Here is a 13,809-nt window from a genome sequence, read left to right on the forward strand (position 1 = left end):
ATTTTAATTACTTTCAATTATGTTGTGATATGAATATGAAGGCATGTTTTGATGTAACGACTCACCCCCAATGACACAATATTGTCCGCTTTTGGCTCCCCAAACCAGACTTCCCAAGAGGTCACCCATCCTGGGATTGCTCTCGTAGAAGCACGCTTAACTGCAGAGTTCTGATAGGTTCATGACCATCACGGCTTTAAAAAACGTTGTGTCATAAAGAGTGCATTTATACATATAAGCATATCCTCATTCACAGGCGATGTGGGACGTCACAATCACCCCCTCTTTGGACCCAGCGTCCACACTGGCGTCCCTCATTGGGCTTGTGCACGCTCCCATCATCTCAGGCTGGGCAATGGCTCTGATACCATTTGTAACGACCCACTCCCAATGACACAATATTGTCCGTTTTTGGCACCCCAAACCAGACTTCCCAGGAGGTCACCCATTCTGGGATTGCTCTCGCAGAAGCACGCTTAACTGCGAAGTTCTGATAGGTTCATGATCATCACGGCTTTAAAACGCATTGTGTTATAAATGATGCATTTATACATATAAGCACATCTTCATTCCCAGGTGATGTGGGACGTCAAATTTGAAGTGTGCTTTGACAAAGTTTTATGTGTTTTAAATGACAAATGTGAATTGATATATATATATATATATATATATATATATATATATATATATATATATATATATATATATATATTTCAATCGAGTTTTATTGTAAACTGTATTTGAGATATAAACTGTGTGATTTGTGATGACAAAAATGACCCGTTGAAATATTTGTGTTTTATAAGAAAATTATGTGTTAAAAGCATGAACATAAAAGTAAAGGTATATTGATTTGAGCATGTAGCACAATCATGAATATGTGTGAAATGCATAAGACACTATAATAATCGAGCAAGTCTCCAGCGTCACACCAACGGACAAGTCCGTGAGCGCAAGCCCTCGATGTTGTAAACATGATAAAAGACCACTGGGCTGGTGATCCCTATGGCATTTTGTTGCGAAAGACCATTGGGCTGGTGTTCCCTTTGACATTGTATTATAAAAGACCACTCGGCTAAGGTTCCCTTTGGCATTGTGTTGTAAAGACCACTAGGCCGGTGTTCCCTTTGGCATTGTGTGGTAAAAGAACACTGGGCTGGTATTCCCTTTGGCATTGTGTTGTGGAAGGCTTCTGAGCCTGCGTTCCCTTTGGCATTGTGTTGTTGAAGACCTTTGGGCCGGCGTTCTCTTTGGCACAACGTTGTATTGATTAAGACCTTTGGGCCTGCGTTCCTTTGGCATGGCGTTGTTATAATAGACAATTGGGCCGGTGCTCCCATTAGCGATTGTGTTTTTACATGAGCATGCATAGCATTGTTTTATATGATGAGTTGAGATGTTTTCATGGCTAGACGTATTAATATGCATATGAGTCTTAATGGGAAAGAGCATATGTATATTTCTATTCGGCTAGATTGCATTGATGAGTTTTCATGTTAGACGTATCGATATGCCTATGAGGTCAAATGTGACAGTACACACACACACACACACACACACACACACACACACATATATATATATATATATATATATGTTTACGGCTAGTTTGCATAGATGTTTTAAAGGTACCAAGCTTGATTGCGCTTAGATACTTGTGTTTCCTAGAATTTGGAAATGCATGTATCTTTGTGTAGTTATGTTTGATGCCATATGTTTTCTGCTCAAATGTGCCTGTATGCTGGTATTTCCTAAAGTTTGGAAAGCTTGTATACTTGCATAGCTGGGCCACTTGGTATAAATGTAATATGTTGTAGATAGGCTTGTATATATGCAATTCCAAGCGGTAGATTGAAATGCATATATACGGTCACAGCTGCATAGTATACTTTTACATGTTTCTGAAATATCGGTATTTACCCTATTAGCTACAATATGTTTTCAAGGGACGTATCTTCATGACTAAAAATGGTAACTGTTATTGTAAACGAATGATAAAATGAAAAGTCGGTTCTATGCGAAAACTTAGTGAGTTTTATATTGCTGAGGTGGTGAACTCATATCTTCACTTGTAAACCACAACCATATAGATGTGGCTAACACCACAACTATATAGATGATATTCCTTTGCCTGCAGGTTCCGCGGATGTAGAGGATGATTCTGTAGTACAGTACTTGGGATATTACAACTGAAGCTCATCGCGACGGTTGTATTTGTTGGACCTTGGGTTGTTCATTATTTTGTAGTCTTTTGTATATGGCTTGTGTCGCTTGCGACACGTGTATTTATAGAGCCATCATTTTGGTATGTAATTGATAACTTATGTTGAAGCCTTAAACATGTAGGCTATTGTAATGGTTCTTTTGTGTGATTAACTGTTGATGTTTTAAATGTGCTTTCCGCTATTCAGTTTATGTCTATATGTGTTCCGTTGCATAGATATTGACTCTAAATATCAAGTACATCTTCGAATTTGCAATAATCTAGTGTTTTTGTTTATTTTTCTTAAGTCACTCCAAGCTAACTTGTCACCCTCTAATTGGAGGGCACGAAAGTATGAATTTGTGCCAAAAGCCCATAGAGGTTATTCTCAATTGTTTTGATGGAACATATTTGTTGGCTTATCACATTTACAACAGCCTTTTTGATGTTTTTGAAGTAATAGCATAGGCTTCCACTCGATGATGCAACTGGATAAGATCATAAGACTGAGTGAGCCAAACCCATCACTCCCTTCGAATCTCTGCGTCTCTCCCAAAACTCCCTCTCTACAAACAATGGCAGCTTTCCCCATTTGCTCAACTTCAAACTCCCCTCTCAAAGTAACGGCCAAATCCCCAGCCCCAGCCCCAGCCCCAGCCCCATTCGCTCAGAAGCGTAACCAACTCTCTCTCAGACGAGAATTCTTGAAAGGTCTTTCTCTGCTTCCTCTTCTTGAGTTGAAGCACCCACGTCCTTCTTCAGCGGCTAAAGAGATCGAGGTTGGGGTCTACCTCCCGCCTTCCCCTTCCGACCCTTCCTTCGTCTTCTTCAAAGCCTCTCCCAAAGACACCCCTGCTCTTCGCGCAGGTACACATTCATTCATTCTTTCTTTCTTTTGTAATTTATCTTCTCATGATGCCCTTAATATGTGCTTATTTATTTGAAAATGAGGGTTTGGAGGTTGCATTGCTGTAAAAATATGGTGTATGATCCTCTCTGGTGAGCTAATTTGTGGGTCTCTTTGTCTGCGGCGTAATCTTCAATAAGAAATTCAATGAGCGGTGTTTCTTGTTTCCCACCCAAAAGAAACAAAAGGGGGAGGATGGGAGATGAAGAAACAAATAAATGGATTCAGCATACTCTGGATGTCCATAGAATAAATTACTATAAAATGTTAGGAATAGGAAGTTAAGTGAATCCATGAGAGCTTTGGGGGAGCTGAAATTTCGAATGTGGATTGAAAAGAAGGAAAGAAAGAAAAATTGCATTGAGATGGCGTTATTAAGGCGACTGCACAATGTTGTTGTCACAACCATCAACTGAATAACGATTCATCCGAAAACAGAGGAACAGATTTTTCAGAAAATCCCGTGGGAACTTCGTACTAGAGTGCTGGGAAGGGGTAGAATCAAGAGAAGCCAAGAGAATACAGACCTTTTCCGGAACTGGAGTCTTAAGGAAGACATTTTGGTCTAAGGGTTGTTTTCTGCAGTAGGTGGAAACTTTTGTTTTGGGGTGTTTGGTGTCTGTTTTAGAAAGTGTTGAGGTGTTGTTGGATGTATTGCTTGAGTGTTTTTGTGTTGGCTAGTGTTTGATTTTTGTTTGTTGATCCTGCTGGCAGGATCTTTCTTGTTCAGCGTTTGCTCAATAGTTTGTAATGTGTTTGGGTGTTCATAAAATTTTTATTTATTAAAAAAAAAATCAACTGACGGAATTATTGCTAGTTAGTACTCTTTTTTTTTTTTTTTTATTTATTTTTTTTTTTTATATGACTGGAAACCCTTCAAAGGCAAAGCCACTTCATGTACTCATTCCTGTCGGGCAAACTCTGGACCTATGCAAAACTCCCCATTCTCACAGATTAGGCAAGACTCTCACCTTGTTGGCAAACGCGGCTCAAGGAATTGTTTGCACTTAAGAGAATTTGAACTTTTCCTGATGGAGGTGTCACCAAGACCAAAACCAAGACCAAGACCTTTCTTCCGGAGCCAACCCCATGGGTCTGCTAGTTAGTAGTTGAAAAGTAAAGTATATTGACCAAATGCATACTCAATCATGTAAGAAGGGGTTGTATACTATACTGTGCATATCAAATGCTGCTGTCGTGATTGATTTCTAACCAGACAATTCATGCTAACAGAATGAACTAGATTTTAGAATCTTATAGAACTTCAATATTATATATCAGTTTTTCAATTATTTTGTTTCTCTTATATATGCTAATGATACTTGAGATTTAGTTCTTTGCAGGAAATGTGCAACCCTACCAGTTCATCATCCCACCAACTTGGAAACAGACACGAGTAGCAAACATATTGTCTGGTAATTACTGCCAACCCAAATGTGCAGAGCCTTGGGTGGAGGTGAAATTTGAAGACGATAAACAGGGGAAAGTCCAGGTAGTGGCTTCACCTTTGATACGCCTGACCAATAAACCCAATGCATCGATTGAAGAAATTGGGAGCCCTGAGAAGCTGATTGCTTCTCTTGGCCCTTTTGTTACTGGAAACACATATGATCCAGACGAACTCCTTGAGACACAAGTTGAAAAGCTTGGAGATCAGACGGTACAATTCTTTTTACCATACTGTTTACCAAATGATTTACAGTCTAATTTCTCCTTTTCTTTTAGGCTCATGTGCTTGTCCTTTTCTTTTTGCTTACACTAGAAATAGGATACACAGTATATACCATATAGTTGTGGTGGAAAAAAGCAAAGTGATGTGCAAATATTATATCAATTGAGTGGAACAACACTCCCAGTATTCCTTTAGATTCATATTTCTGAGCAGTTTGCTTATGCATGAAGCCCACTGCACTTCGATATCACATATATTTGGGAAGAACTTGTTAAATCACTGCTTGTCCCAAAAGTTTAAGCTTAATTAGAAGAGATGAATTTATTCACACTCCCCTTCATGTGTGGGTTCAAGCTCATCCTTAATTAGTGAGGCCTAATACGTGAATTATTTAATTAAAATGAGAGGTAAACGACGGAAACAAAGTTCGAACTCAAGACCTTTAGACATGTAGTCTCCCGTGCATGTTGACAATGAGAGATATCAAAAGCTAAAGCTTATGAAAACTGACACGGATTGCATCTTAATTTATCCAACAACATCTACACTTAGAATATAAATATTTGCATTCCATTTCTTCGTGTGTATATATATATATATATATATATATATTCCCTTTTAAAAGAAGTTAAAGGTGAACATAAAGTTTATCTGTTGGCAATAATCGCAAACTTTGTGTTTACAGTATTACAAATATGTGCTCGAGACTCCTTTTGCTTTGACGGGTTCACACAATCTTGCAAAGGCAACAGCAAAGGGGAATACCGTAGTCTTATTTGTAGCTAGTGCAAATGATAAACAGTGGCAAACATCTGAGAAAACCCTGAAAGCCATGCTTGATTCCTTTCAGGTGTAGCTCTTCCTCAATTTGTTTACTTTTTGACTTCTACATGTACACTGAACCAGAAAAGCATATCATCCATTATTGAGATTCTTTTGGTTCTTCGATGTTAGTCTCCAAGCTGAATATATTAATAATGGAGATAACTGTAGCAGACATTTTAATTATGTTTTTGTGGATGATTGAGTTATATATAGATGCTCGTTTCAGATCATTGGAATCATCTCGTTGTAGTTTGTGCCAATTCTCGAATGCTTTAATCTAGGCTTCATACATCCTCCCCAAAGAAAGCCTATGGAAAATAATTGATAAAAATGTAGGGAGGAGTAACAGTTTAGAGTAATGTTTTTCCCTTCTTGCACAACTTTTAACGACTTTTTTTTTTTTTTTTAAGATCAACTATTAGATATTTAGAGCTCACACTTAGAAAAACAAATTTAATAGTTGATCATAAAAAATAAAAAAAATAAAAAATAAAAAATAAAAAATAAAAAAAAAATTTTAAATTTATACAAAAGTTGTAAAACATTCAAAATTGCTAGAAGCACAATTTGCGCCTACAATCTAGGCAAATAGACCCCCCCTTAACCCCTGCTAGATCTCTAACTTTGACAGTGGAAAAACCCCTTGCAATCTTTTTTTTCTCGTCTAATAAACCAAAGAAAAAGAGAGATCACGGCAAGAGACACTATTTCAGTCTATTTTACAATAGAAGGTGGTGTTGAGAGGGTGTGATTACTGATTATCTTGCTTTCCCCCTTCACGTAATAAAATTAGTGAATATAATAAATCCGTATAACCTTTTATTTCCATCTCTCAAAGGTAAACCAACTAGTATTAAAAGAAGAGTAATACTATTTAATAAATTGCCATACAAGTAATATGAAAATGAAAAATCAACCCCGAATTCTTTTTAATTTTCTTTTTCACGTGCTGATTTTCACTGCAACATTAGCACGTTGTATGACAATTGTACAACTTACTAAATAAACATACTCTTTTAAAAGAAAGAATCATTGCCCTCTTCCTGACACTAGAAGCCGAAACCAAACACACTATCAAGATTGACAGGCTATGATTCCACACCATTCACCTACAACAAATATATTTATTTTACTCTCCAATTTCTTTGTAAGAAGAGATGTGTTTAGTGTTATTCTCTTACACATCTCTTTTGCAAACCCACCACTAAATCTATAAAACCCACGTGTGATCTCACAAACTCAAAGGTGAATTTGCACATCTCTAGTACGAAAAATGAACAAAAAAAAAAAAAAAAAAATTCTCTCGGAAGAATACCAAATAACTAGTCCCATATATATTTAGTAAAATGGCTGCAATCACTGCAACACTGTGACTTCCTCGCCCTCTTGTGGTAGAGATGATGAAACTGGTGGTACCTCAGGCCACTAGAGAGAGAACATGAGCGACAGATCCATCAAAAAAGGGAAAAAGGGCTAATACTAAAATGTTCTACATCTTAGCACAACAACATTACAGTATAACCTAACAAGTTTTAAGTTATCGAAGTAGAGGACATTCAGAGTTCATGTGGAGTCTAAAAATGCTTATATAATTATTCTGTTATATACAAAACTGGGAGCCGGGGTTGGATTGGATTAGTATTCCGTTATCTCCAAAACCTAATATCAACTTTCAAGTCGTCACCAGATGAGGACCAGACCGCGGAAGCACACATGAGTAAGTCACATACTTTACGCTGTCCAAAAGCACCACAACAAATATCCGAGAAAGTGACTTTGGTTTGATCATGCCATCAACTTCAATGTCGCCACCCTCTCTGGGATCAATAAGTACAGAAACAATTATTGGCGAAGATTTATTACCTTGAAAGCTTTCCTTCTGTGAGTTTTTCCGCACATGTTCTTCAGTTATGTTATAATTAGATCCAGGCAAGGGAGCTGGAAGACCATGGAGGATCCTTCTATTCTTCCCCTTGTTAAGACGAGAAGCATTCCGACGGTGTTCTGCTGCAACATTCGACACTGTGGATGCCGGAATTATAGCTCCTGGAGAAGAAGCTGGTGAGACATCAAACTGGAACACCTCGGTGCACATGCCAGAACTCAACATTGGCCCTGTGAAAGGAAAAACAACCATAAGTATTTAATCAAGTATTCAATGTGCCAAGCACAATAGACTGCCATTTTCCAAATGCGGTTTTAATCAGAAGAACATGCATGTACATCAACCCAGTGCAAAATCACCATAAATAAAAACCAAAATAACCAGGTAAATAATTTTGCAACAGAGGGTTGCAACAATTAGTGATTCGCATGAGACAGACCAAATTTAGTCAGAAACAATAAGATTCGTTGTCCTGAACATCTTGTATGGAAGTCAGAACTCAGAATCCTGAAGTCAAGCCAGAGCTCATTTGTTTACTGTGTCAGTGTTAGAAGAGAAACCACAAGCATAACATCACGCATGCAAGTGAGCTTTCTCATGGGAGCCAGCGAATCAGCACCTAGTTAAGAGTATCTCAATTCAGGCGCATGAAATGTTGGTATCTGGTGGTCACTAGATCAAAATCTTGACCCTACATTAGGTTACGGGTCTGCATTTTTTAGAGGGGCCAGGGATGCGAAAAGATAAAACACCATTATATCCCTTGAATTACTCATAACTTTGTGTTGTTAAAATCTGAATAAAGCAACTTGAACTAGGTGAGCATATCCATTTCCTCAATTACTGAAGCCACACAGAACCAATAACACAAGTTCCATCAATATATGGAGTCATTGTAGATAAGAACATCCAAATAGGTGGCCCAAACCAAGCCCATTACTGATCTGGTACAAAGTCTCTGCCTATTCTTAATAATTCCAACTTGATGACAGGGCATAAAAAAACACATCTTTTTTATGAGTGAAAATGCTAGAGCAAGACCCCATCAAGTCTAGGAACAGTGGCATGTTGATGAAGGCTAGACTTCATTCAGACCTGACAGGACAATACCTTGTCACTCTTTAATTGTCCCCAGCATTCAAAAGGACAGCAGACTATGCCAGAACAGAATGAGAACATAAAGGGGAAGCAAAAAACAAGGGAGTAAATGCTATTACATACAAAACCCGGAGCATCAATATAGAGAAATTTAGTAACCTAAATAGATGATGGACCTTGATAAACTAGGAAGGAGAGTACACATCTATTTAAAGAATTCATTCAAAATCCAGCCTCTCATGACTACAAGGGTTATCTCTCTAGTTGATTCTACAGTATGATTCAACATGATTTTCTTCAAATTTGTATATAGATAAAATTATCTAAAAACAAAAGGGAAATTTCACGCACATTTCAAATTGAGAAAAGGAGAAAGTATCATATTCTATAATGTCTAAGAGTACACATCCCTTAGACATTATAGAATATCAATTTTTTACTTCATGCATTCGAATATATTGTATTTCAACTTTGCAGTTAAATAAGAGGACACTCTCAAGATGTAAAGCTCAGAACTCCAAGCACGGGACGTCTTTCATATGTCGACATAAAGACTGCGAGATAAGCGCTTCATTCCAAGACAAAATATGTTTTGTTAGTAGTTTTACAAAAGTGGACGAGTTGACTTGCATCTAAGCTGGCAAACCGATGTTCACATTTCCAGCCCGTCAATGCTATTCATAGATTGAAAGATTAAATTAGATACCTCCACAGGCAACAAGCGAATCCGTCGCAAAACTACCTAAAATAGAGCATAGATATACTTTAAAGAGAAAAAAATAAAAATAAATAAGGGCATAACTTGCATGCATTATCAAAACTAAGGAATCAAATGCTCCTCTCCAAGATATTTTAAGTTAGTTTCTGCATTTCAAACAATCTTGATTCATGGACACTGCCTACTTTCTCTTTAGAGGCCATGTCATCAAAACTCTGGCTCAGACAGTGACCAAGACATAACTGAGAAATTGACTTTAGCCACTGTAGAATTGTTAGCTAATTATAACTTCTGTCATGAAACCATTCTCAAGGCATACAATATATCAGCCACGCACTAGATCCCTAAATACATACATAAAGAATCTAGGATAATTGGAAAAACTTAAGAGCACAAGTATTACCTGCAAGGCCTTCACGGAACCATTGTTGCAGTTTACCATCTGCTGCAGTCGACTTCAAATGGTCCTTCAAAGTATCCGCAGAGCCAGAGGCAAGAGCCTTCTGTCCTCCAGTGGGATTTCTATACAAGTGAGCATGTCTCCCTCTATTCCCTCCAACATCAGGAATGGCCAATGCCGGAGCCAAATCTCTAGGAATTGCTAAACCAGTTTTTGTATTGTCTTCCTTTCCAGGAGTAGCCTGAGATGCCATAGCTTTCTCACTGGCCAGAATAGAATGAATTATCAAGTTACCGTCAATCTTCACAAGTTTATCATTCCTCGGCACATACAAAGAAGCAACAAGACGCTCACTAGCGTTTCCTAGATTAACAAATTCATCTGAACCCGGTAAAGGCTGTGATCCTTGATCTTTCCGTTCAAATTTTGTCTCTTCTCCTCGTATGCAACCTCTCTCATAATGTACCCTGTTAGAAATATCAAATTGCCCACTAGAAAATCCAACACCCACACTTTCTCCAGATCCATTCGAATAGCCATTAACACTCAAAACCTGACCACGGTACTGACCATACAACCTATCACTAACATAACTGTATCCCCCAGGAACTTTGTTCCCAATTCCTCCATATCTAACATTCAAAAAAGGAGCCATCCCACCACAAAGCATGACGAAAAACAACAAACCCAGAAAACTAACACTCGCAACCTTCTTAGTCTTCCCCTCCTTCTTACTCTCCGACTTCTTCACCTTTGGAGCCGATGCAGGCTGCTGTGATTTCAGTCTGGGTATCGGTATCAATGGAACCTGAGACCCTTGCGGTTTTACCATATAGGGTGCACACGGCATCCATGGATAAGCCACGGGCGCCATAGCGGGATGCGGGTACATCCCCGCATGCGGGGCACACATGCCACCAGCGGCACCGCCACTCACACTCAGTTGCTGGCGCAAAGTGGCGTTCTCGGCCATAATATACGATATCTTACTATTCAAGTCGGAAATAGTGGAATGCATAGCCCTCACCTTATCCTCCAGCTCCTCCACGTAGTGCTTCTTCCTCTGCCTCGACAGCTGCGCGCTCTCGCGGTTCCTCATCAGCCTCGCCTTCCTCTTATCTTCGTCATCGCTCACCGCCGCATTCTCCGACGACCTCTGGTACTTCGTGGTCCTCGAATCCGTGGTGTTCCCTTCATCCTGCTCTTTCTTCCTCTTGGACACGGAATTCTTCGACCCCGTCTCTGCCTCCTCCTTAATCTTCTGATCGACCACGATCACATTCGCTGAATCAGGAGATGGCGGACGGTACCCCGAACCCTGCGACGATACCGACCCGCCCGAGAACTCGCGGTCGCAACCACCCGATTCCGGAGACGGCAAATTCATAACCCTAGAGACATTCTGGTCACGATCGGCCGAATTCTCCGAAGAAATCTGCGGAGAATACTCGCGGCCGTAGCTATCGGAGTCGGACACCGGGAGATTCAAGAACTTAGCAACCTCCGAGGCCCGATGGCTTGAAACTTCGGAAACACCCGATTCCTGCGACGACGAATTGGAGAGATGGACCGGTTCAGCCGGGACCGTACCCGGCTGAACCGCATCGAGCCCGTCGGAGATGAGAAAGTCTTCGGTTTCGAAGGGGATGTAGAGATTTTCGAGGTCGTCGAAGGTAAGCTCGAAATCTGCGCTCTCGTCGTACCCGAACCCCATCCCAAGATCCGCAATGTACGCCTCAGAGCTCATACTGTTGGTGTCAATAACATTGTTGCTGTTGCTGTTGTTATCAGAGAAGAAAAGGGAATCGAGAGGCGGAATTGGGAGGGAATCGAATTCCGATGAGAAATTGTGAGGTTTCTTGTTAGGAAGTTGCTCGGCGACCAATGCGTCAGCCATCGCTAGGGTTTTTCGATGAACGAGGGTTCCAGAGACCCTTCTTTCTTTTGGTCCTCTTTACTTAATCGCACCGTCTACTAATGCGTAGGCTATGGGCTTATAAAGGAGAGAGAATTTGGGACTTACTTTTAACCGGTCGTCTCCGAAGTCTTTCCCAGGCTTTCCACATTGCGCGTGAAAATACACGCGCCAAACTCAGTCTCCGCCTTTTCTCCACGTGGCGAAAAGTAAAGCCTAACTGGTTCCCAAAGGCTTGAATCGGAATCCTTGAATAAGAAATAATTGCGCCTTCCTGCACACGCCACAATAATTAACGGGTTTGGACCACAGGAAGGCGCGTGAAAGTTTGAGACTTCTATTTACAGAGTTACACGTTGGCAAAAAGTTACCTCAGTGCCACGTGTACTTTCTTAATGCTTTATTTTCGTATTAAAAAAGTTTTGGTAGTGCGCCAACTGAATTCAGGAAACTTCGTGAGTACCGTTTCTGTTACGCATGTTTTTTTTTTTTTTTTACACGTGGTGAATCGCAGTTAATTAGCTGAAGAGTATATCGTTCATCGTATTTGCTCAATTAGAGCCTCTCTACCACGTCAGTATGTTTGGGTTTGGCTTTTTCTTTTTTAATTTATTTAATTTATTATTTTTCTTATTCAGTGTTTTGATGATCTAGTTATCCAAAATCTTATAACACGATATTCATGCTAAGTGGTTCATTATTACTATTTAATAATCTGATTACTTCACTAGCTTAACAATTTTATATATGATTTTGAATGGATATTTAACATATAATTATTATTGTTTACTACGATCTCTTTTAATATAAATAAGTATTGTGTTCAAATACTCTCTAAAAGTAAGTGTATTTTGGTTTTCATTCGACTCAATGATTAGGCAAATTAATACATGATAAAAATAATAATTATCTTATAAAGAGAGGACATATACGTTTGTGTTTAATAACATTCCTATGATGAATTGGCCTTTTGAAGAACATAAACCCAATAATTGTCGCGAAAGAATAAAAAGAGAGATCGTAGTTGCCTATGATTACATATTAAGATTTGATTTGATTTGACATTCTAGTTGCCAATGATTGTATAAAAATTTGATTTGACAATAAGGAACATTTATGTAAATACATGGCAAAATAAATTAGATTGGCCATCAAAGATAAAATCCATTTACTAAATTAATTACATCATTCCATAATAACATTCTATTGACAAATGTCACTAGATAGTAAATCATAACATTCTCTTTACCTTTTGTCTCTTGTCATTAGACATAAATTTATAAAGATTAAATACTTAAAAATTCTATTGGAATGATTTGCATAAAATATTTTTTTAAGAATAATTATCACATAAACTATAATACTATATTTACCACCAAGAAATTGCTTCTAATTTATTTTTCTTTATATCATTGTTTTTAGGGGTGTAATTCCGGACCGGTTATAAACTGTCGGGCACTAACTGGCTCCGGATAATCGAAAAACCGGTTTGGTACCCAGAGCCAGAGTCGGGTATTAATTTTCTAGGAATCCGATTATAACTGAGTAATCGGCTCCAGGTTATAATATATTAAAAAAAATTAAAAAAATTACCCCTACCCTTTATAATACATTTTTTTTTTTGATAAACTACTATGTCCTTAATCTTTGTATCTTCAACGAAAAAGTTCAAAAACTGAAAAAGAGTCTCAGTGTTTACCTATTGGGTGTCTTTGATTAGTGTCATCTATATGATCTTCAATTTCTTGCAAACAATTGTTTATAAGAAGAGAAATGATTCTTTACCAACTAAATATACAACTTTTTACCACCTTGTCTATGTAGAAAGGTGGTCCCCCACTTTATTTTATTTTTTAAAAATAAAAAAACTCTAAAGTTAGTAGGGGGCCACCTTGCCACATAGACAAGGTGGTGAAAAGTTGTATATTTAGGTGGTAGTGAATCATTACTCTTATAAGAATTGCTTTTGAGTTTTGAGTTTGCGGCGTTAGGATATATACCCCTGAAAAGTAGGATATGTGAACCACCAGCAAGTGTAGATTTATAGTGCTGCTTTAGTTTTAAAATTCCAATTCCTTGAGGTCTATCTGCTACAGAAATCCAAATTTTGGCCCTTAAGACTAATTTTAATTGGAAATCATGTATTCTTTTTCCATCCTGTTGTCCTTCCTGACCTTCTTAAATCA

General features: G+C 38.5%; 2 protein-coding genes across 2 annotated transcripts; one reads left to right on the forward strand and one right to left on the reverse strand.

Moving 5' to 3' along the window:
• The first annotated feature begins 2,658 nt into the window (after nucleotides 1-2,658).
• On the forward strand, nucleotides 2,659-5,735 carry LOC133873748 (psbP domain-containing protein 6, chloroplastic). The gene is made up of 3 exons (XM_062311502.1): nucleotides 2,659-3,070; nucleotides 4,454-4,770; nucleotides 5,468-5,735. The coding sequence occupies exons 1-3, from the start codon at nucleotides 2,683-2,685 to the stop codon at nucleotides 5,636-5,638; spliced, it is 876 nt and encodes a 291-aa protein (XP_062167486.1). The 5' UTR covers nucleotides 2,659-2,682; the 3' UTR covers nucleotides 5,639-5,735.
• Nucleotides 5,736-6,919: 1,184 nt separating this feature from the next.
• On the reverse strand, nucleotides 6,920-11,689 carry LOC133872529 (bZIP transcription factor 17-like). The gene is made up of 2 exons (XM_062310056.1): nucleotides 9,712-11,689; nucleotides 6,920-7,722 (listed from the first exon to the last, which is right to left on the reverse strand). Exons 1-2 carry the CDS (start codon nucleotides 11,603-11,605, stop codon nucleotides 7,280-7,282), a joined length of 2,337 nt encoding a protein of 778 aa, XP_062166040.1. The 5' UTR covers nucleotides 11,606-11,689; the 3' UTR covers nucleotides 6,920-7,279.
• Between the last annotated feature and the right edge of the window lie 2,120 nt (nucleotides 11,690-13,809).

This window comes from Alnus glutinosa, chromosome 7 (genome assembly GCF_958979055.1).
Source record: "Alnus glutinosa chromosome 7, dhAlnGlut1.1, whole genome shotgun sequence".
Classification (NCBI taxonomy): domain Eukaryota; kingdom Viridiplantae; phylum Streptophyta; class Magnoliopsida; order Fagales; family Betulaceae; genus Alnus; species Alnus glutinosa.